Raw genomic sequence first — 22981 nt, forward strand, 5'->3', positions numbered from 1 at the left:
GTGTGATCGAGGACAAACAGTTACTGCAGCTTTCCTCTCTTTGGGTCGAGCTTGGAAGGACCCACCAAAACAGGCGAGGTGTCTTGACCCATTCAGCAGCCCGACCAGCAGATTCCTTGACCAGTAACCTCTGGCTCTGCTTGACCTTTCTGCGAGTTTCAGGCGACATCTGTGAACCTGAACTTTGAAACATATAAAAAGCCTAATGGATAAGTTATTGAACAATTGTGGTGATAAATGCCACTGTTAACATTTCTTCCCAGTGTATGCACCCAGGGAATCTGCTGAGCAAATATGTTCTTTTCCTAATTATATTCATACGTTTGCACCTGTGAGTGAGCGCTCAGTTCCACTGCCATCTGCTTCTGTAACATTACAGCAACTGGGTTTAAGCACTTTAAACACTTTTACATAAAGTTGAAAAAGGGTTAAAAAACAAAACAAAAACATCAATCGATTGATTAGATATCAACCAGTGACTGCTAACGCTCAAACCATGGCACAGAGGTTAGCTTAATTAGCTAAACTGATTTCATGCACACTGGACTGTAAATACACGCAAAATAGCTTAAAAATACGGTTTGTTTGTTGTCTCATTACGGTGAACATTTATACATTGATTTACTGTGACTGGCTGTGTAAATATTCTCAATTTAATCCACCTCACTTTAAAACTGTTGCTGGAAAAAGTCAGCTGTGAAGAAGCGTTACATGTGTCCTCAACTCATTGTTGTGTCATGTCGCCGCCTCGTGGTCGATAAGCAGTGATGTGATCGACTGTGCGGTGTTGTGTTGAGGCTGTCTGGCTTCATGCGCCTCACAATCACAACAACACCGTCCAGAGATGGCGACGCTGTCATCTCCCCTACGAGTCTGCCGAGGAATACTCAAAGAATTGCGTGCCATCCAAGGACCAAGTTACAAACAGTCCCTGGCCTACAGCTATGTCATGGACCAGTTTCGTAAAAATAAGGCGAGTTTCCTACCAACTGCGTATCAGCTAACGTTGGCTAAGTTAGCACGCTAACTACCATCACCGGTGCATGGGGCGTGCATGGGCTAGCGTTAGCTAACCTGATACCTCTCGAATGACTATTGACATTTGACTAGTTATATTTGAAAATAACTTTAACCTTTCGGTTGTTTACAGACGTCGGAATAGAGCATATACCCAACATAACACTGGACAGCTGTCACGGCTAACTTTGTAAGATTTACAAGGAATAGTTCAGGGCAAGGTGACAGTGAAGCAGAAGGGCATGCTAACATTAGCCAGCAGCTAACGACCCGTAGCATTACTCAGTGTTGAGATGTAGTACTCTCTGAGTCTTTTAAAGAATTAACTACAGTATGTTGTGTGCACACCAGAGTTGAGCATGCCACATAGGATCCAGTCAGTCATTAATTGTGTTAAAATCATCGTCGCAGATTAGCCTCTATGTTAATGTGAACTCAAAGTAAACAAACTCAGCATATGTTTTGTAACATAAATCGTCAGGGAAAGTTCATTCAGTAAATTTTAAGTTTTTATTGAGTTTGTATTCATCCGCAAGTGTAAATAGACACTTGTAGCATCGTTCAAAACGTTTTTATCAGTAATAAGCATTTTAAGATGAATACCGTGTGGCCACATTCATTTTGTCATGAACAAAAACACAACGGGAGCATTTTGCTTTTATTTATTAAACCAACCTGTCAATTTGGCACTGAAATCCTTCCATCAATAAACGACATTGTTTTTTGTTTTTTGCAATCAGGCACAGCCATAAATTCAAAAATATATTATTTTAATTCATATGCATAACCTCAATAAACTTGTAGATATAAAAAGTCATCGACGTCCTTGTGATTGTTTATTTCTCTGTTTACCTGTTTACCACAGTAGAGCTGCTTGTCGAATCGAAGGGTTAGTAAGCATATAGGCTTAAAGCTTGTATTGTTTATGCTTGGGAGAACATGGCTCACCAGGGTGGTTGAATGCATGTGTGCTCAATGAAGCGAGATAGCTTGGAGCAAGTCTTGCTTGTCAGTCTGTATTTGTCCACGCTCTGAAGCAACCCTGAGGCATTATTATGTGTATATGAAACTCTATAGGGACTGGACCAAATGCCTAGTGTCCACGTAGCCGTTACAGATGATGAAGAGAAAAAACATTCTGGCAGAAAGGCTTGTGATATAGGCACATCTGTTTATGTTAATTTCTGTTACTGGAGTCATTGCTAACTCCATGTTGTCCACCAGCTAGACCCTAAGGTTTTTTCTTCATGCTTTCATGTTATCTTGATGTAATTTTTCTTTATGGTTGGTGACTGTTATGGTAAACAAAGCACAAAAAGAAGTCCAATAGTGATTAAAGGAACTGACTACTTGTTATGATCTGGTTCATTATTTCGTCTTTACTAATCATACCTTTCTCTTTCCTTCTACAGGTAACAGGAGAGAGGTACTGCCGTGCCCAGCAGGAGGCACACCATGACTCGCACACGTACCTGTGTTTGCTGGAGTCCACTAGGAACCACCTGTACCTGCACAACCTGTACCACAGTAAGGGAGAGCGCAGCCCAGATGAAGTGGCGGGTCTCGTGGGGCTCAGGTTGCCCACTCAGCCAGGAGGTAAAGGCTGGGAGAAATGAGGACACGGGAAGAAAATCTTGACCCTTATCCAGAAATGACTTGTCTGTGGCTGATTCATCTGGTCTCATACACTTCACCTCATGTAAACTCCCAAGGGATAAAATATTTGACTGGAGTCTGGCAGACTGGAGATTGTGCCATCGTGGACTGTTATGAGGGAACTTGACTTATTCCTGTTTTGTTGTTCTACCAATGTTCAGAGTGAGGAAACTTTTCTTATCCGAGAGTGTTTGGAGCAACTGTGAAGCGATAATTAAAAATCTGTTGTTTAGCTGTGAATATACTGTACTTTGCAGCTAAGCCACACCTGGTTTTGTTTGTTTTTTGTCATTTTTTTCCTGTTAGAAGGCAAAAGCAACCATTCAAAAGGACTGTACTTGTACATTTTCATTTTGATTCATTTGTCCTATTAAAAATATTAGTCACTGTTACACTTTGTGAGATTTTTAAAGAAGTTGATGACACATGATAAGTCCACTGAGGCGTACACTGCCTTTCCTGCAGTTGTCTTCTACTCTTATGCCTCTGCATGAGTGTACATTGGGGTGGACAAAAACAGGAATGTATGCACAGTCTAATGCTAGCCAGTACAACAGCCCTGCAATATTTGAACTCGAGCCCAATTCTCATTTTTTCTGGGCCAATACCTGTACCAGGGAGTCAATATTTCCAATAGACACACATTTTTTGCAGTGATCCCTCAAATGTGGATATCAAACACTTTTTATAAAGATATGTAATGGAGGCAGCATATTTTATGGTTTAACAATAAAACGTACACTATTGTCTGAAATGACAAAATGAAGAAATTATCCCAAGTATCTTTTTTTGCATTAAGTTGTGTAATAAAGGTTTTTTTATGTATATCTGACCACATACACGGCGATACCAATATATCTGTGATACGCCAATAGCAGCCAGTAATACTGGCCAACCAATATATTACTCAGCCTTTACAGAGACTTTGATTCAAGTCTGTAGGCATTGTTAAAACTGAAGTTTGTAGTGTAGCTCAGTAAATGTTCCATGCAGGGTTTTTTAGTTTCTGTTGTAGATGCAGAAGTTATACTGTTGCTGAAGATGTTTGACACATTTGAGAATGTAATCTGACTTGTGCCACTGCCTTCATAACTGACTTACCACATTAAATGCAACAACATGTTGATGAATCAATTAGTGGATCGAAAGAACCCTAATTGCCAACTATTTTGTTAACTGGCAATTAAAATGAATTGTTTCGGTCATTTTTCAAGGAAAGTTTCCAAACATTTGCTGGTTCCAGCTTCTTAAATGTGATGATTTTTCTGCTTTTCTTTATCATCCATGACAATGAATGAAGAGTCTTTGGGTTTTGGACTGATGCTTGGACAAAAGAAGCAATTTTAGGACGTCACTGGGCTCTGGGATGTTTTGACATTTCACTGTTTTTTATGTAAGACTTTAAGGCAACTTGAGGCAGCAGAGGTACAAAGAGGTCACAATGTTTTCGCCTTGTGCAACAGTGGCAGCAGAAAATGCACGATTATGTAATGGGACAAGAGGAAAAGTCTTTTAACATCATCACATTGTATGCCAAACAGAGAATCTGAGGAGGAACAGCAGTTTGAAGGGAACCCTTCTCAACAGAGCCTGAGAGACTGGAGTAATTGATCAACAACACAACGAGCTGCTTCCTCGAAATTTGAATCAAGAGCTCAAAAAATTACACAAATAAATACACCTTTAAGTAAATCCAATCAGACATCCAATTACATTAAATTGAATGTTGACCCAGTGATTTTGTCCACTCTATACAGTATATGTACAATATGCCAGCTGGGCTCTTCTCTCTGTTGCTTTTCACCTCTGTCCACAGCTCCCTCATACACCACCTCGGCTTTTCTGGCCTCATGTTATCCATCTCACTTTTTTTTCCCCCCATTAAATCTACCCTTCCTTTTTCCTTTTACTCTCCAGTGGTGACTAACATTGCCTTCAGTGTGAATTTAAATAGACCAACCCTAAAGCAAACAACTCACAGTGACACAGGGAGTAAGACGTGCACCCATGCGCTGCCCCGTGCTCAACTGCGGAAAGAAAGTCCAATGCATACTGACAAAGCAACGGCTTGTGTCAAAATTTATATTGCACAAAAAGGATATAAATGCGCTTCTCCACGCCCCACTGTTTTATGCATCCTGGAGCAGACAGCCACGACAAACAGAATGAGAGAGGAGCCTTAACAAAAGCTGAGTGGCACCGAAGGGGGGAGGATTGGAGAAGGTGGCTCCCTGTAGACTTTATGATGCTGCATCTCATACCAGGGAATTAGTTAAGTCAATGTATTTTTTAATGTCAGCGCAACCTGAACTCATCAGGGGGTAATAAGGCAAGGCAAATTAGCCCCATGCCGTAAGCTTAATGTCCCGTGTTAAGTGAAACTTAAGCGTTTATGAGTGAAAGGTGGTGATATAAGTGCGCGTCAGGCTGGTGAGGGAAACATTAAAGAGCGGAGGAAGAGAGGAGGAGGGCGGAGACACTCCACCCGTCAGAGTGGAGGCTGATTTTGTTCATTCCTTGGTTCAGTAAAGGGGCGAGGAGTCAGCATCTGCAACTTCTGTCCCCGAAAGGAAGAAAAAACAAAAAGCATCTGTTGAAGAGAGCTGGAGCAAGGCGCGCACTCTTCTCTGGAGGCGAATTTGCTCTTTGGAGCATCTGGACAACTGCTAGAAGTTACCTCTTGTCTATCATCAAGGTTTTTTTTTCAGGAGTTGCAGACGACCACATAAGGGAGCGGTGGGTAGAGAGAGAGAAAGTTGTTTTCTTTAAAAGAAGCGCAAGGACGACAGGGAGGACAAGCAACAACCCGAAGGAGCGGAGAGAGGAGAGGTGACCCGGCCGAAGCGACATGTTTGGCATGATTAAGAATTCGCTCTTCGGAAACACCGAGGAGACGGAATATAAACTGCTGAGCACTGAGACGAAGGTACACCTGTCACACACAACTTCATCACTGCGATGTCTTTAAAGCTTCTGTTAATTCTGCCCTGTGCGCCTTTTTTCTGCGCGGCTACGATTACGCACAGTAATCCAGCTCTACTGTAAAGGTGCAGTGTTTCTCCTTCTGTTTGCATTCATATTTTACCCAGCACTGAACACTAACAAGGTTATGTTATGGTAATTGTTGTTGAAAAATCGTGTTTTCCCTGCTGTTACCACATCCTCTGTAACCTTGACGAGCAGCCTGCCAGTTAATTGCTTGTGACCTATAAGGATGCCCGCTGAGCCGCAGTGTGGGGCAAAGGGGCACAGCAGCCAGAGGTCCTCTGCCAATCAACAGGGCACACATGAATAAAGATGGTGATGCTGGCTTCTGTGTAACCTTTAAACAAGGTTTTGAGGTTCTCCATTCATTTGCGCGCGTAAAGCTTTGCGTCACTGTTTTTTCCATCGTGACATTGTAGATGCCTGCGTGCGTGCGTGTGTGTATGCATGCACGTGAAACCTCAGGGAACGAGTTAAATGACCCTGGCCGAGAAGAGGGTGCAGGTCAGACGTGTTTGTGGTTAACCCCTGAGCTCAGATATGGATTAGGTGTGCACACTGATACACAGACCATCACCGATGACGACAGTGTCAGGAGGTAGAGGAGGAAGGGCATGTCCTCTCCATATCAGCACCCCGACCCCCTTGTTGTGTTTATGTTCACTGTGTTTGCCCCTATTTAATGTATGCACTCTTTGGAGAGATTCCAGTGAACTCAGTGATGTGTGCTGTCAAGCGGAGCAGTGCCTAACAGCCGTTTCGAGGTCCTTCTCTCGTGCCCTGTTGACCCACAGTGCACTACTGTAAATGTGCATGTGGCCATGTAATGTCAGGGTTGGCAGGGGGTTTGTGAGAGTGGCTTTGTGTGTTTATCTACTCACTTTTGACAGGGACACAAAAGCCCGACTGACCAGACAGACACGGACCCAAATGACCCAAACTGACACATTTATCCACACACACATACACACAGGAGGACAGATCTGTTCCGACACTGCATACAAACATCTATTGTTTGCGGCTGAAATGCAAAAAAGACAGTTTAAACCAGCAGTATATGTAAAAACAACTACATTTGAATGATTTCAATTAGAAATACTCACATTTGAACCGGAAAAGAATACATTTTACTGCAGAGCTCTTTAAGAAAAGGTTCACATTTTGTTAAAATTTGCAGAAAAGTGGACAGATGATCATATTAAGTGATCAGTCTTCAATAATGTGGATATGATGTCCGAGCTCATTACAGTGCTGACGTGTTAAACAGCCTTTAAAAGTCAGAGCTCAAACTGCACCAAATCTCTGGACTTGACTTGTAGAGTAGGTATTGAAATCAGAGCTTGTCACCTGATCTGTGGAGCACTCTGACACCTTACACTCTTAATTAAAACTGACACAGAATACAGAGGAGTTGCCTGGCAGGGTACACACACGCACCTACCGACACACACACATTCACAGCATAGCAATATGGGTGGGGTTCAGTTAGAAGTTTGCTACTGAATGTGGAAGGTGATTCTCACCGAACATGAAAAGACGAGGCAGTTTAACAGTGATAACACCTTCTGTGTGCTCTGTTTAGACACAGTAATTATCACTGTATAGGCTGGCAGCTAAACACACACATGCACACGAGCGCAGACACAAGACAGACAAATTAATTGCTCTACTTCACCAAAGTCAGGCTCTGCTTTCTTAAGTCACCCGCACACAATGTTAATGGTGGGCCCACTGACAAGCCATACAGAGCAGAGCCCTTGTAATTACTATGCAGGAGTCCGGGTACCTGTCACAAGTTAGAGCCCAATGATAACATAATGTTATCTTGTATGTGCTGAGGAATGAACGCGGCTGCATCGTCTGATTACAGGTTTTTCACTGCTGGCTGGATTAAAATGTGTTAGTAACACAATTACAGCAACTGGATGACATGCAATTACTATGTGATCGGTAAATACTGTAGGCCCACAGTCAGAAATTCACATGTAAGATAAAGATGAACTCATCTGCAGGATATTTTTAGATTTCAGTTTTTCAATCCTCCAAGAGAAAACTGAAGAAGCCCATCGGAGAATGAGAACATGCAGTGGAAATCAGAAGTCCATGAATCTGTCAATTATTTTCTCGATTAATCGATTAGTTTGCCTCAAATGTCTTGATTTGACCAAAACCCAAATACATTCAGTTCACTGTCTGAAAGGAGTAAAGAAAGCAGAAAATATTGAGAATTTTGACTGATCATATATCAAAAACTAATTGATTTATTGATTAATCATTGCAGCTCTGGCTCTGACTGCTGCTGTCATCAGGGAAATAAAAAATATTTGACAGCAGCTTCTCACAGATCGATGGTAAACACTGTGAGGAGAAAGATATGACAATGACATTATGAAATTAAATTCCAGTGCTTAACAACGTTATACAAACACACACAAAGCCACACACTATAAAACACCACAGAGGTATAATCACATTAGCGGAAATGAGCATTTGAAACCTGCATCACTGTCTCAGCAGTGACCAGATTCCTTCAAAACCTATTAAACTTATTGCTCAGCAGCGTAGTCGAGTGACTGTGCTCCACATTAGCCCCACTTAATCATATTTAATGCAAAACTGTTGCATCATATTAAAGCTGTATGTCTCGGGGTGGGGGTGATTTTTGTGTGTGTGTGTGTGTGTGTGTGTGTGTGTGTGTGTGTGTGTGTGTCTGTGTTAGCCTGTGTGCTGTTATGTAAGAGCGTGCCCATTATTCTCTGTAGCCTGACTGAACACTGCAGAGCAGAAGAAGAAATTAAATCGAATCAGTGTAAATACGTTTCATCTGCATCTCGTTATTTGGCTGCCCACATTGTCTTCACACACCCACATGTGTGCAGTCACACTCACACAAACACACACACAAACACACACACATTGAACTCCTCCAAGTGTAAACCCAGCCAGTTCGAGGCTTTGGTTCTTATAGGAGCAGATTGTTAACATCAGTGTGTGAGAGGTGAGTCATATCTGAGATCCAGCACCCATTCCTAGGAAGCGAACAACTGTGTTTATGTGTCATTTGTGTGTGTGCATGAAAGCGATTTATGCATTTGTGCATGTCACAGTGTGGAGCTGTGCTTGATTTCCCTTCCTCCCTATAGGATGGAGTGAGCTTTGAGGTGCGGCGGTACGACGGTGCTAAATATGCTACTGTCTCTTCTGAGGGACGAACCTTCGACCAAGTGACAGGCGAGCTGGTGAGGAAGCTGCTCATGTACATCGGCGGGAGCAATGAACAAGGTAAGCCAATCAGAAAATCTGACCTACAGGTGGATCAGTGTGCTAAGATATGTTCACGGACACGCATCTTGGATCATACATTTCTTATGCATGTGATTTCATGTAATGTCATAGAAATATTTGTCATAGTCTGCTAAAGGCCACAAAGTAATTGGTAAAAGGAAAGCTATTAGATTAAAACATTTTTGGATTTACAAAAATGACTCATCTTGGCTCTTTTTCGAGTGAGTGGCAAATACTGCAGCTTATAAAAGGTGTGTGTTTTTTAAAAAATCATTACTTATTTAATAATCAATTAACTTAAAGGTCCAGTGTGTATGATTTAGAGAGATTTAGGAGCAGAAATGGAATATAATATTCATAATTATGTTTTCTTTAGTGTATAATCAGCTGAAATCATTAGCTACTACAGTAGCCCAGAACGGACAAACCAAACACCGGCTCTAGAGAGGACAGTCTTTCCTGTTATTTTGCATTTTTAACAGCCACTGCATAGGGGAGACTGAGGTGAGGGGTGTTCAATTGGTTGCAGTCACAACCTCACCTCAACATGCCACTAAATCATACACACTGGACCTTTACACAGTGGTCAGTCTGAATCTGGATTGACACATGCATCTAATCTCTAAGAGTGTCCTCATTATGAATATAGTGTTATTTAACAACTGTTATTTTTCACTCAAAATGACTTGGCTTTATTGGAGGATACATGTGAATAATGCTCAGACGCTAATGCCTTTGAGGTCCTGTTTCCACACTGTAGCTCACCAGACAAACACAACCTCAGCCAACTAGAAGTGCAGTCTGAAGACCAGGCCTCGGTGCACAATCCTCAGTTTATCCGTTTTGCTATTTATAGAGGTGTGACTTACACGGCCTGTTCCGCAGTGTCTGGATAAAAACTATCACTGTCGGCATCTGCATAATGATATACTCCACACAAAACCCACAATTCCTGACCTTTACATGGAGGTAGTGAGGGCAGTGGAGTTTCTCTGCTTTTTTCTCTATGTTTCCCCCCTTTTTTAAACCGACTTTCTGTCTTTTTGACTTAATCTATGAAGGTGAGGCCATGGGCACAGCAGCTCCCATCATCATCACGGTGTACCCACGGAACGACGGCGTTCTGTCTCGCCGTTTGATGGTCGGCATCCGCATCCCCACCATCTACCAGCAGGGCCCCCCGACTCCCACCGACAGTGCCATCAAGATTGAGGAGCGGCCCGGCATGACTGTCTATGCTCTGTAGGTGTCATTTAAAGTGTCTCACTTAAAAATCTTTGAAACCCCCTTGCAGCACAGTTACCCCACCTAACCCAAGTGCACTAGTAGCCATTTTATTTTTGGATGTTCAGTCTCCTCCAGGCCTGTTATGGTAGAGCAGGTCCTAAGGCGGGTTCACTTGACCTCACTGGTGCTCGTTGTTTGAAATATCAATGTGCATGTGTGCCTTTTGGCGCCCTGTTGAACTCAGATGTGACACCACTTCCACATGATTCACTCAGTCAAACCCGCTAACTAAAACTTTCCCCATGTCCTCTTTCGTTCACAGGCAGTTTGGAGGCTTCGCGGGGGAGAGTGAGTACCGAGCGGAGGCCTTGCGTCTGACGCGCACCCTGGGCGAGACAGCCCCCTTTCAGCGCAAGCAGTACTTCTGCTGCAGCTACGACCCACCGCTCAAGCCTTACGGACGCCGCAACGAGGTCTGGTTTCTACAGGAAGAGCCGTAGGAGATCAGATCTGAAAAGTGTCATGAATCTCATGCTGAAGTCTTTATTCAACCTTAATAACCCTTCACTACTGACAATCCTGTAGCTCTAACAGTGTTTGATTGATAAGAGCAATATGGTGACTTGATAGACCTTTGAACCCAAATGGACACATAGAGATTACCCATGTTGCCTTTACCCATCTGATCTTCTGCTCGTCACACATAGAGTAGCTACACTGAAGTTAGGTGTTCAAGCGATGGGACAATTTAGAATTTAACATAAGTACAGCAGCATTTTCTCATTTCATTATCACATTTTCCATTTAAACTCAACCAGAGTGATTAAAGGCTTCTAGATAAATGTAGTGTTAAGATATAAAAGTATTAGTAGGAGTCCTGAACACAGTATGTATGCAGCACTGTGACAGAGTTTAGTTCTTTAAGCTGAGGGGAAGTAGATCTTAAAGAAACTACCTTTAGATAGTATCTCAGTGAGTGATCTAATATGAATCTGCATTTAAATACAATTGAATTGATTTTTTTTCATTCCTTTTAGAACTACGTGTTTGTCCTAGAGGGTTGATAATGTCCCTGTAGAGCTCCCATCTCCCCGAAGAACACACAGTAGGGCTTACACATCTTTATTCTAGTTTACAGTTGAATGGCTGCTACTGAGAAATGTACAGAATTAACATTATGGTAGTAAGAAGCACACTTCCTTTTCCTGAGTGAGGAACTGGAAAGAAAAAGGAGTTGAGCCATAAGTAGAACTAGTCTTTGTGATTTAATGGGTGAACATCTGTGAGTGGAAATTAACTAGCTAGCTATAGGTGTTGTTATCAACTTTGTGGTTATGTGCTGATCTGTTTGTGTGTAGTGAATATTTGTGTTTAGGTGCATGACGCCATCTTTATTTATTCAGACTCTTGAAGCTGTGTTATGAGAAACATCTGTACAGAGTGATTTTCTGTGGTAAGAGTGAATAAAATGTTCAGGTTTGATAGTGATTCGTAATATATTAAATATATTATTCAGTAAGAGTATGGATAATTCTAGTTGTATTATTGCTTCACGTTGTGAAACGCTGTCAGAGACAGTACCAGTCAAAACAGTTGTACTGTACAGTTGAGCTATTTCACATTGTGGTAGGACTGGGTGATATATATGACCTTAAAGGTGCACTATGTAGTGTTGAGGAACAAATTTTAAGAAAAATTACAAATCTTCACTTATTGATTTTCACGAGTGAATAAACTGAATAAAGGAACTGTCCTCAAAGGACAACACAATTTCATACTGTTTTACCTTGTTTATGTTATGTTCTCAGTAGCTAGTATTTAGAAAAATGTCCTCAAACATTTTTGACCAAATACCTCGATAATGATGAAGTAGGGCTGACTATTGGTACTTTAACAAAATATTAACACAATGAGATTTTTGATAAATAATCATCAGTAATGGGGATATAATGACTAAGTGGGTAAAGGGAAGTATTAGAACAAATAGAACAGTCTTGTAAGTTCAGAAAATGACATCACTTTATGCAGCCTTTAAAACCAGGAAAAAACAACACTTTTCACAAAATAACAATATCCAACGTCTAAAAGGATATTACGGAAGCCCTAAAGGGCCATGCATTCATACATTTTATTTCCTCCGTTTTCCCGTGATAACAAGTTAATTTCATTTGTTTTCTCGAGATCTCGAGTTATTATTTCGAAATAACAACTGCCATTTTCCCGAGATAACGGGATAATTTTCTCGAGATCTCGAGATAACGAAACTTTGTTTTCCCGAGATAACGATATAATTAATTCGAGATATCAAGATAATGACTGTGATATGATAGGCCTGAGATAATGGAGATGCCCGGGACCTCGTAGCTGGTCAGCTATGTAGTTACCGATGACATCAGGCTCACTTAGATTGCGCCGCCGATATAGCTGAAGCCTTGCTAACCGTCTTTTTAGATTACGCACACTAATGTGTATATTATCTGTAATAGCAAGGCATCATGCTATTTCAGCCTGTGTCAGGCCTTGATTGAAAAGATATGCGACGTGGTGATCGATATGCTCCTGCTCCTCTGACATTGCTATACTGAATGATGTAATATACTACACTATCGTTTTGTTTTCTCAAGATCTCAAATTAATTATATCGTTATCTCGGGAAAACAAAGTTTCGTTATCTCGAGATCTCGAGAAAATTATCCTGTTATCTCGGGAAAACGGCAGTTGTTATTTCGAGAAAATAACTCGAGATCTCGAGAAAACAAATGAAATTAACTCGTTATCACGGGAAAACGGAGGAAATAAAATGTTTGAATGCATGGCCCTTTAGGGCTTCCGTAGGATATTTAATCCGTTATCATGAAATTATATAATATTGATATATTGCCCAGCCCTACAGTGTTCATTTCTTGCTGTGACGAGTAAAAATAAATTACTTTCAATTTGACACACACGTGTAGTGTCACATGACTTTAGGAATTTAAATTAGGGACCTAAATCAGGCCCCTAATTTAAATTCCGGACACATAAATATATGAGAATTATATAAATGTGTTAAAATTCAAGTCATACAGTGTTTAAATTCATGGAGATGAGATAAATGAAAAAAATCAAAATGCAAAATTCAATAATTGACTCATTTATTAGATTTAATTGACAGACAAAATTCAGCAAGAGGAATAAGAACTGCAAAAGAGAGATTAATATACAGACATTTGATTAATTCAAGCAAACTAAAACAACGCCCTTCAAAAATCCTGTATCCACTACAACTGTGTGCAAATAGTCCTTCAAAACAGGTCTTAACTGATGCACAATGAGAGGGGGGGCAATTACACGGCCTGCTGGCGCCTCACCCTTCTTTAATCAGGAATAAATGGTTTTCGTTCAGAAGTTTCAACAGCAGGCCAAACACTGATGTGCCCTTAATGTATCACCATGGCCCTGTAACCCCACACTAGTGTAATTATACCAAGGGTAGAGTTCTGGTTTCAGCTGGGCTTTGCATACATGAATACAACAGAAGCTAGAAGTAGAGCCTGGGGTCATTCAGGTAACCCCAGCCTGTCATCTGTAACCTTGTTATGTGAGGTTGAAATATTGCACACGCATAGACTTATGTAAAAAAAAAAAAAAAGTCCCTCTTTTTTTTCAAACAATGCACTGCTTCATTTCATAACGACCTCCATTACATTTTTTATTTTACGACTGAGAGGTTCAGACTGTGAGAGTTGGGCCATACAATGAATGGAATTACTTAGACTGTCATGTATTGTAACTGATGTAGTACAAGATCACACTGTTCATATATGAAGGAAACTTCTAGTCATAGTATGAGAATCAATGACATATTGTGTGACTAAACACTATTCAACCCAGGTCTGTTTTTGTATATGGACAACTACTCAAAACTACTGTATAGGAAACACACGGTAACGGCAATGATACTGCAAAAATACTTTTTATAATAGGTGTTGCTATTGTTTATAAGTGTAGGAACTGCAATCAAGAAATTGCTACAAAATGTTTTGGTAATAAATCTGTCTTAAAAAATACATTCCCCACACTGCCTCCTCCTTTCAGCTCTTAACAAGGACCATTTAGGTCCCTGTACCTACGTACTAGAGTATTAGACAAAGCAAAATAAATCCCATCACTGAGAATGTTAATAATGATGATTCTCAGAAAAGCTAGAGTTACAAGTTGTCAATTGCTTTAAATAAATTTAAGAAAAATAGGGGAAAATAGTATTAAAAAGAACTGATTGCTTCATGAGCTATTCCAGTATCCAAAATATGATTAATTCACTGGTGAATTATCACTGACATCTTTGAGCCCTCTATTACCTGCTTTTTCTTTTCTGTGTTCTACAATTGAGTAGGTATCCATCAACATTAGTCCCTGCTTTACAATATATTTAAGATACAGAGGAAGAGGGAGAGGAGTGTCACTGAAGTGATGGCGCCTGAGCCTTAGTTGTGTTTCTTGTCAGGGGAGTCTGGATAAGGTGCATATGGTGGAGGTCGCTCCTGCGTGGAAATACAAAAAAACGCATTGTGTAAGCAAAGGTTTATATAGTTAACTAAAACCAAACTAAGAACTGAGAATAGGTGTGAAAAAATATCTTGGTTAACTGAAAGGGAAAGAAACAAAACGACATTGTGTACTTACAAAACTAAATAAAATAAAAATATACAGGAAATGTCTTGTCAATATTTGTCAATATGGTTGAACTTGTCATCACAACAAGCATGACGAGGCACTGGTGCGTATGTTTATCGAGACTGGAATGTCTGCATGACTGTGAGTCAATTGCCTTCACAAAGTGTTGTGCCTGTTTGTAACAACTACTCAGACCTTCTAAAATCTTGCCCCTGAAAGATACCCCAATATTATAATAAAAAATATAAAACTAATACTGAAACTGATAAAAAATAAACTGACACAAAACATTTTTAAACAATAAAAAATAAACTGAAATGAGTTTATTTTTACCCTAACCCACTCTGTAAACTAGCTGAAACTAAACTGAATTGAAAACAAATACTATAAATGAAATAAAAATATAAAATAATGAAAAATACTTAATTATACTAACTGGTACATTTAAGGAGAACTCGCATGTAACTTCCACACAACTTTAACTGAGGAAAAGACAAGCAGGGCAGCTTACCATGGGCATGTAGACATTGTGTGGATTGTTGGGATCGTAGTAAGCGCTGCCTGCTGCTTCGGCCGCCTTGGAGTTACCTGTGCATAAAATGAAATGTGACAAACACGGGGAGATTAAGACAGACAGTACTGACTACTGAACATATTTAGGAACAGACGCTACAGCTCCATATTAGTCACATAAAGCACGACGACTGACAGCTCTGGGAATCCTCTAGACAAAATCCACTGGCACACCCTGAGGGTGCACAGAGGCAAACATCCAACTAGAGCTCTTTCTAAAATAGAAATATGCCAAACTGACATTTCAGCACCCTGTGCGCAGAGTGAGACTGTTTTTACTGAAATCCACAAGGTGCCAGAAAAGTGAATGGGAATGGAGAGGGGAGATTGTTTATCCTTTTGAAATTTTGATGTGTAGCAGATGAGACATCAGTACCCCTTTTTTTGGTGGCGTGATTCAAAGTGATTCACTTTGAGGCAGACAGATCAGATCTGACGGGTGCAGTGACACAGACGTACAGAGAGGAAAAATAAAGAGAGATAGGGAGAGAGAACAGACCTGGAGGTGCCGGGGCTTTTGCTGTCCAGTTCTGGGGCGCTGCAGCCCAGTTTTGGGGTGGCCCAGGGTAGGGAGGAGGTGGAGCCATGTAGTCAAAACCAGATGGGTACATTCCTGGAACACAATAGACAGACAGACAGAATAAATAGATGGAGATTCAAGGTCAAAGGAGCTTACAGGCTGTGTAGGCAATTAGTTACACAGCAAAAACAAAAAAATGAGACAAACAAGAGAAAAAAAAACAGAACGCTGAAAGGGAGAAAGCAACCACAGCATTATTTGTGCCTAAAGAGTTGTTACTTATGTGCAATGAGGACATTTAACAAAAACAAATATGTCTACACTGCATACACATGCAGGAAAACATGACTAAAAGGCTAAAACGGTTATATTTCTTGCACATCTTAGAGTTTACACTGCTGTTTGCTATATTACATTTATTGACTGTGAAAGTGAAAGAACAAAAAACAGAAAGTGAAAGCAATCACCAGAAGAAAGCAAGTCAGTGGACCTTGAGTTGAGATTATTCAAGAAAATTATATTGACTATTTGGCTAACCTAAAAGCACTAGACTTCATTTGTCATGGGTACCTTCAGGAGAATCTGAAAAATTACAAATCACTGAATTCAGCACCTGCAGCAGCTGTTGGACAGGGGTAGCCCATGTTGCCAGCAGCAGGGGGGTAGAATCCATTCTGCTGGGGAGGGGCTGGGTAAGGATAGGCGGGAGGAGCAGCTGGAGGTGGGCCATAGCCATTCATCATTCCAGGTGAAGGATAACCGTAAGAGGCAGCACCGTTTTGGGCAGGAGCAGCACGAGAAGCTGAAACACAGCAAGAGAAAAGGATCTTTCACAACAAATAACCTAGACTTTCAAACAGTTATGGTTGTGTTCCCTCAATCATAGATTTTGGCACAACTTATATATATCTATAGTAATGGGGTCACCCTTTAAAAAGAACTTTAGGGGGTAGTTTTAAATACTTTTTTTAACCCCTACATTAAGGAGTATTCCATGATTATTAAGCCACGTAAAGCATAGGCCACAGTGATTGAGGAAACTAGCATACAAACCATTTGTGGCCAGTTTGAAGAGATGCTGTCCCAGCTCTATGGCTCCTCCACTGATGAATGACATCTTGAAATGGGCCTGGCCCTCCCAGCCACCTGGTGACAAAGTCAACTACATTTAGAAGCTACACTTATATATATTGTATTGTGAATGTCAACATAGGAGACAGATAAGTGCAACCCTTTTATTATGACTAAGATGATGCACTTCATATCTGCTGCATTTTACCAGATGAATATGACATTTATAGACATATTACAAATTATTGCCACAAACTCAAACAAATAAAACATTAGTAGCTGAGAGTTAAAACAAAAGGCCACTTACCACCAGGCTCTGCGGACACTGTCCCTTTAATGTAGTTGGCTGCAAAGACTGGCTGCTCAATGCTGCAGCCTTTCATCAGATAATAGGGAAACATGGCTGAACCCAGGCAGTCCTTGGTATTACTGGACACAAACAGCAACTAAGCAGGTGAATGAGAGAAGAGGCAAGAGAGTATGTGAGGAGAGATGGGATGTGTGAACATATCAATACTGCCAACTTTCCACTCAAGAAGCAGCCATGGTGTTAGATGTGATGTATGTTGAATATATTTTGTATAACTCTGGCTGTACCCTGTATGGGGTGAGGTAAACGGTGCCCTTCTTGGTCCCCTTCAGCAGGTCTGTCTTGCAGGAGACGTCACTGAACGACAGCTCCACATTCTTACATTCCCTTAAAACACTGAGTAAAGAAGAAACAGGTGAGAATAAAGTGCCCTGTTACAGCCACCACAGAACATGGCGGTACTTAATTTAGTAGTCATGTGAGAATGGTTTCAGAACGAGTAGCTAACCCACATTACATAATATGACCAAAATCCTGTTTGTACAAAATGTCAACATCCAAGCTGTCAGCTACTTCCTGTTTTGATAGTCAGCTAACGTTACAAATTAGCCATTTTGCTTTAATATGAAGTCGGTCTGTAAAAATACGATATTACCACAGATTAAAACAACGTTTGAATTGCCCCGACATGACTATCGTAAACGTCAACAACGGAACAGATGCGTTAGCCATGCTAATGTTAACCAGGCCAGCTAGCGGGAGGCTAGCGGTTGGATAGCATTATGTTGACTACGCACTGGAAAGAAGAAGGTAAACAAGCCAAAAAGAGAGGCGACAGCTAGCTAGTTTCTTTTTAATTAACCACACAGACGCAATATAACACACATACGTTTCTCCGTTGTTTATCAAAACGCCGCCGTTCTGCGAATGGTTCCGATTCAGAGCCATGTTTGGGAGACGTCTTCTGCTCTCCTGATGCTAGTAGTGCTAAAGTCTGTCAGCCCGACGGGGATGCCCGTGCCACAGAAACGTCATCCGTGTTACGTCACGACACCGTCTGACAACTCGTGATTTAACACAGGTCAACATCATTAGCATACAATCTGCTGCGTCCTGCTGATACTGTACCTGGCCGTCTGGATCATTGTTTGAAATCTGATCGCGTAAACATATATATAGTAATTTAATAGGCTAAATAAATAGCTACAGGTTCTGTCCAGTAAAAGTTTTGACCTCAACATGTGATGTTAATGCTCGCTGTGTCCTCTGGCATCACAGTTGTACAGAAATCCATCATGTCCTTCAAGAATACGAGTCTAGTTAAATACAACTAATTCAAATTCAGTGAAATATGATTAACACAGTAGATGAAAGCTGTCCCTGTACTCAGCTGATAAGCAGCTCATTATAACATTAGTTCTAAGCCCAAATACTTGAAAAATTAATGGACTTTTACCGCAATCACAGATTCATCAGGACAGCACAAACGAAACCCTGGCAGGGTGCAGCAGTGAATAAAGGTTTAAGATTGCTTATGTAATAATTAGATGGGTACAAGCATTGCCATGGGGAGGGGGGTTGGCAAGGCCTTTGAGTTACGCAATGATTTCATTTAATGGCTCCCTGAGGATACGTTGGGCCATGCACGCGCTCAGCATGATATGTATTATTTAAACAATGACCTTTTAGTGTAATTACCAGCTTATTTTTGTCCTACTTTTTCAAATCAGCTCCAACCCGGCAGCTCTCAGGGCGCACAGGTGGTCAAAGCTGAGAAAATGTGTGACATCTATTCAACGTATTATCAAAAAGCACACGAGCACGTGTTGCTCTCGTCCTGTGGTGGAGGACGCAGCAAGCCCCAAACTAATAAATACTAATTAACAGAAGTCACGTGACCTCTCCCCCGTGTCAAAGGAAGGACCTGATATTTCTGGAGTCTAAACCGTATAAGCAAAAATATATAAACAAGAAGATGGACTATCATTGTGTCAAACTTTGTTTGATTTCTTTCATTTTTGCCTTCATGGCTCACCAGTGCGGTTGTCTAACCGGCCAGGTGAGGAAAACACCTGATCAGCTCGTCCTGCCGAGGGTCACCTGCTCTCCTCGAAGGATAAGAGCTGTTTTTGGTCCGCTGGTCAAAAGTAATATACATGTTAAAGGTAAGATCAAGTTTTTTGTTGCAATGTAGGCCTATGTCCAACAGCTAAGATGGATGGCAAAAATGTTTGGAAATCGTTTCGATCCTTTCGTTTCAAAATCGGCCCTTATATTAGTGTTGGATCCATCAACACTGTGTGTCCTTTGTTGATTTATTAGACCTGACAGGGGCCACAGTCCCAGTGCCTCAGTCTGAGGGCTCCTGTGGAGTGAGACTGAGCAGAGAGAAAAACCAGAGCCTCTCTTTCCACAGCAGATATGACAGCTGCTGTGCCCAGATTGAGGTAAAATAAGGTGTTAAGTTATTGGTCTGAACTTTTTGTTTCTCTTATGTAAAAAGCAAGTGTTACTAATATTTTCTTTAAGAAATCCCCAGATATCTTTAAATGATATTAAATATGAAATCGCACAAAAGAATGGAAGAGAATGTACTTTAATAATATGTTTCCTTTTCAGAAACCCTCAGAAATATGTTTTACATTCTCTAACCATATTGTGTGAGAATGAAATACTACCTTGGCAGGATTCTCAGAAAAAAACACAAATAGCGTGTATGGCTTCTTAACATCTACATTGTGATGACCTTTGATCCTCAGGGCAGCAAAGTGGTCATTCCTCTGCAGGTACAGCTGACAGGAGAGGATCGATGGTTCAGGGTAAACATCAGCTGTCCTCTGATAAAGAGACACAGTGAGAGGAGTCGACTCATTCCAACACGTGAGTGGAGACCGCTGATGAGTGTAAACAAGCTCACTGACACAGATTATGTCTCCTATATCTGAAGTCAGTGTTAATTTTTCATCAGTTTGAGTAATCAAAACTTAAACTGGTACATTTTCCTTTGGGGCCTGGTTGAGAGTTTGGAGGAATTCCTTTAGACAAAGGTGATGCTATTGGATGATATTATCAGTTATACCATACAGAGAGGGTTTACAATTTATCATGCCAGTTCAGGACCCTAAAACAATGTGTTTTCTCCAGCCTTACCTGGAAATTGTGACATAGAAAGAGCTTTGCGAGTTGACTGTGGCCACCAAAGCATTCCTAGAGACGCATGCCACAAACTGGGATGCTGCTACGATGCTCATGATTCAACCTGCTACTACAGACTCAACTGTAAGATTGGCATTTGTCTCAAGTGATTTGGTGTAACATTTGCATAAACCGTGTAAACAGACCACATCTTCCTGTATGTTGACCGTCCCTCCAGCCTGCTCTCTGGACGGACACTTTGTGTTCTCAGTAAAGGCCACAGACACAGACCTACCCATCGATCCCAGCAGCCTCATAGTCAAGGATCAGCCACAGTGTTTCCCTGTGGTCACCACCCAAGACACTGCCGTCTTCAAGATTGGAATCACTGACTGTGGTGCAAAGATGAAGGTAATAAAAATATTGCCTTATTTAACAAACTTAATTCTGGCATGAAATTCAATTACATGCGGGATTACGCTAAATGTATGCAGAGTAAAGAAAAAGAGAAAAGAATATCTAAATTCAGTCACTGTATAGAGCTCTGATCTTCTCACTGAAATGTTGCCCTTACATATGTCTTGAATATCAGTAAGCAGTTGACATATGTTTCTGAATCCCTTCGTGCCCTCCTGGCTTTTAGGTAGACGGAAATGTTAAGATCTATGAGGTGGATGTGGAGGAGCTGCATACTAAAAGTATAACCAAACATTCACCATTCAGGTGAGGTGTTCATTATTGTAAAGATGATGGCTCTGACAGAATGATTACAGGGTTAGAAAATCTCACAATTAACGTACACTAGTGATGACAAATGTTCTGATAAGAAGGCGTTTTCAGTCTCCAGGTCCAGTGCGAATATGAGGCTTCAGATTTAAAGCGTGCAGCAGAGTTGCGGTCCTTGTATGCAGTGACCAACCCGCCGCCTGTGGTTGGACTGGGGACCATCAGGATGCAGATGAGAATAGCCAAAGGTAATAAAATGGAGAGCGGTATGGAACCACTCAGGTGTGGGTTTTGCATTGTGTCAGGATCTTAGAACAAAACTTCAAGGACTGCATTTGTGATTAATTGTTCCTCCAGATGCATCTTTCACATCCTTCTTTCCTGAAGACCAGCTCCCTCTGACTTTGCCCCTGCGTAAAGCTGCATACGTGGAGATCTCCATCGCCCAGCCCTCCTTAGACCCCACGCTCTCCCTGCGTGTACGGGATTGCTTTGCCTACCCTGCGTCTAGACACTCTGTGTGGACGCTTCTCTATGACGGGTAAGTGGAGGCAATCACAGAGGCAACCTTAGATATTTAAAGGGGCAGTTCACCCCCAAATCGACAATACATATTTTTCCTTCTCATTTATCCATCTAAACTGGTTTGGGTTTGAGTTGGTGAGTTTTGACACTATTGGCTGCTCAGAGTACCAAAAACAATACATTTGAAAAATTCAACAGTATTGAATCTTTCCAGAAATCATATGAAAAATATGAATTTTTGATTTTGGGGTGAACTGTCCCTTTTAAATTACAGTATGTGCATAGCTTACTGAGCAGCTGACAACGTTTGTTACCCCCTGGACAGATGTCCCAACCCTTCGGACAACATGAGAAGCTCTTTCCCTGTGGACAACCAGGGCAAGACCACCTCCCACTCCCAAGTCAGGAGGTTTGATGTCAAGACCTTTGCCTTCCTGGACCCTCATACAGGCCGTCCAAGTTCAGAGGAAGTAAGGTTATCACATCCACACTTCAATAATAATAATATAAAAAAGGTGCATCTCTGCAGACATGTCTGTATGTAATCCTTCACTTAGATGTACTTCTACTGCTGGGTGGAAATCTGCACAAATGATGTTGACTGTGCGCAGCGTTGCACCATCATTGGTGAGTACATAACAGTATGTTTTACTCTGATAAACTGTATGTGCTGTGTATATGTAATATTGAACTGTCCTCCAACAGCATCTGAGGGTGAGAGACAGAAAAGAGAGGCAGCTTCTGAGTCCGACCAGGTCCAGCTCATCTCTTTAGGGCCACTGCTGCTGGGACAGAACAACACCGAACAGGAGGACAATACATGTCTGAAACAGAACACAAGTAAGTCCTGCTCAGCACAAAACTATAGTTCCTACATGATGGAACAACAGTAGTACTTGAATCAAATGTGTTTGTCTGTTCCCCAGTGTTTCAGGTGACTGTGTATACGCTCTCTGGTGTTAGTGCTGCCCTGCTATTGATCCTACTGTTCACTGCATGGTCAAGCATTAGGAAGAGGCAGAAGCCAGAAGCACAGCAAGCTTGCGATGCACAAGTTGACAAGGAACAACCTCAATAAAATGTTTCACCTTCTGCAATGTGCATTTGAACTTGTTTTTCTACTTTGTTATTTATATCAGGATTGGGTACTGGGACCTTGCTGGGGTCTGGGGCTGCAACTATTTTGATAATTGATTTAATCGCTTTAGTCATTTTTCAAGGAAACATGTAAACGATTGCTGGTTCCAGGTTCTTAAATATGAGAATTTGCAGCCCATCTTTGTCATTTATGATAG

General features: G+C 41.2%; 4 protein-coding genes across 4 annotated transcripts; 3 read left to right on the forward strand and 1 right to left on the reverse strand.

Moving 5' to 3' along the window:
• The first annotated feature begins 809 nt into the window (after positions 1-809).
• Positions 810-3065, forward strand: fmc1 (formation of mitochondrial complex V assembly factor 1 homolog). Its single transcript, XM_073495371.1, has 2 exons — positions 810-973; positions 2430-3065. Exons 1-2 carry the CDS (start codon positions 845-847, stop codon positions 2631-2633), a joined length of 333 nt encoding a protein of 110 aa, XP_073351472.1. The 5' UTR covers positions 810-844; the 3' UTR covers positions 2634-3065.
• A 2456-nt stretch (positions 3066-5521) lies between these two features.
• Positions 5522-10670, forward strand: LOC141018946 (heme-binding protein 1-like). The gene is made up of 4 exons (XM_073493696.1): positions 5522-5599; positions 8802-8940; positions 10005-10185; positions 10493-10670. The coding sequence occupies exons 1-4, from the start codon at positions 5522-5524 to the stop codon at positions 10668-10670; spliced, it is 576 nt and encodes a 191-aa protein (XP_073349797.1).
• A 2617-nt stretch (positions 10671-13287) lies between these two features.
• Positions 13288-18341, reverse strand: wbp2nl (WBP2 N-terminal like). The gene is made up of 8 exons (XM_073494287.1): positions 18190-18341; positions 17588-17696; positions 17298-17436; positions 16973-17065; positions 16533-16721; positions 15899-16012; positions 15338-15414; positions 13288-14693 (listed from the first exon to the last, which is right to left on the reverse strand). The coding sequence occupies exons 1-8, from the start codon at positions 18246-18248 to the stop codon at positions 14637-14639; spliced, it is 837 nt and encodes a 278-aa protein (XP_073350388.1). The 5' UTR covers positions 18249-18341; the 3' UTR covers positions 13288-14636.
• Positions 18342-19203: 862 nt separating this feature from the next.
• LOC141019383 (zona pellucida sperm-binding protein 4-like) lies at positions 19204-22778 on the forward strand. The gene is made up of 12 exons (XM_073494286.1): positions 19204-19465; positions 19623-19747; positions 20060-20180; positions 20445-20579; positions 20674-20846; positions 21079-21158; positions 21276-21409; positions 21519-21702; positions 22012-22156; positions 22244-22313; positions 22392-22526; positions 22613-22778. Exons 1-12 carry the CDS (start codon positions 19276-19278, stop codon positions 22762-22764), a joined length of 1644 nt encoding a protein of 547 aa, XP_073350387.1. The 5' UTR covers positions 19204-19275; the 3' UTR covers positions 22765-22778.
• Positions 22779-22981: the final 203 nt, after the last annotated feature.

Source organism: Pagrus major, chromosome 23 (assembly GCF_040436345.1).
Source record: "Pagrus major chromosome 23, Pma_NU_1.0".
In the NCBI taxonomy this organism is placed as follows: domain Eukaryota; kingdom Metazoa; phylum Chordata; class Actinopteri; order Spariformes; family Sparidae; genus Pagrus; species Pagrus major.

What these genes read in the sequence shown, in the direction of transcription:
- fmc1 (XM_073495371.1), top strand. Translation starts at nt 845, where the DNA reads ATGGCGACGCTGTCATCTCCCCTACGAGTCTGCCGAGGAATACTCAAA. An exon ending in ACCAGTTTCGTAAAAATAAG is followed by an intron (nt 974 to 2,429) that starts GCGAGTTTCCTA and finishes TTCCTTCTACAG; the next exon opens with GTAACAGGAGAGAGGTACTG.
- LOC141018946 (XM_073493696.1), top strand. Translation starts at nt 5,522, where the DNA reads ATGTTTGGCATGATTAAGAATTCGCTCTTCGGAAACACCGAGGAGACG. An exon ending in TGCTGAGCACTGAGACGAAG is followed by an intron (nt 5,600 to 8,801) that starts GTACACCTGTCA and finishes TCCTCCCTATAG; the next exon opens with GATGGAGTGAGCTTTGAGGT. An exon ending in CGGCGGGAGCAATGAACAAG is followed by an intron (nt 8,941 to 10,004) that starts GTAAGCCAATCA and finishes TAATCTATGAAG; the next exon opens with GTGAGGCCATGGGCACAGCA.
- wbp2nl (XM_073494287.1), bottom strand. Translation starts at nt 18,248, where the DNA reads ATGGCTCTGAATCGGAACCATTCGCAGAACGGCGGCGTTTTGATAAAC. An exon ending in CTTCAAACTGGCCACAAATG is followed by an intron (nt 16,722 to 16,972) that starts GTTTGTATGCTA and finishes GCTGTGTTTCAG; the next exon opens with CTTCTCGTGCTGCTCCTGCC. An exon ending in AAAAGCCCCGGCACCTCCAG is followed by an intron (nt 15,415 to 15,898) that starts GTCTGTTCTCTC and finishes TTTTATGCACAG; the next exon opens with GTAACTCCAAGGCGGCCGAA.
- LOC141019383 (XM_073494286.1), top strand. Translation starts at nt 19,276, where the DNA reads ATGGACTATCATTGTGTCAAACTTTGTTTGATTTCTTTCATTTTTGCC. An exon ending in GAGTCGACTCATTCCAACAC is followed by an intron (nt 20,181 to 20,444) that starts GTGAGTGGAGAC and finishes TGTTTTCTCCAG; the next exon opens with CCTTACCTGGAAATTGTGAC. An exon ending in ACTGTGGTGCAAAGATGAAG is followed by an intron (nt 20,847 to 21,078) that starts GTAATAAAAATA and finishes CCTGGCTTTTAG; the next exon opens with GTAGACGGAAATGTTAAGAT.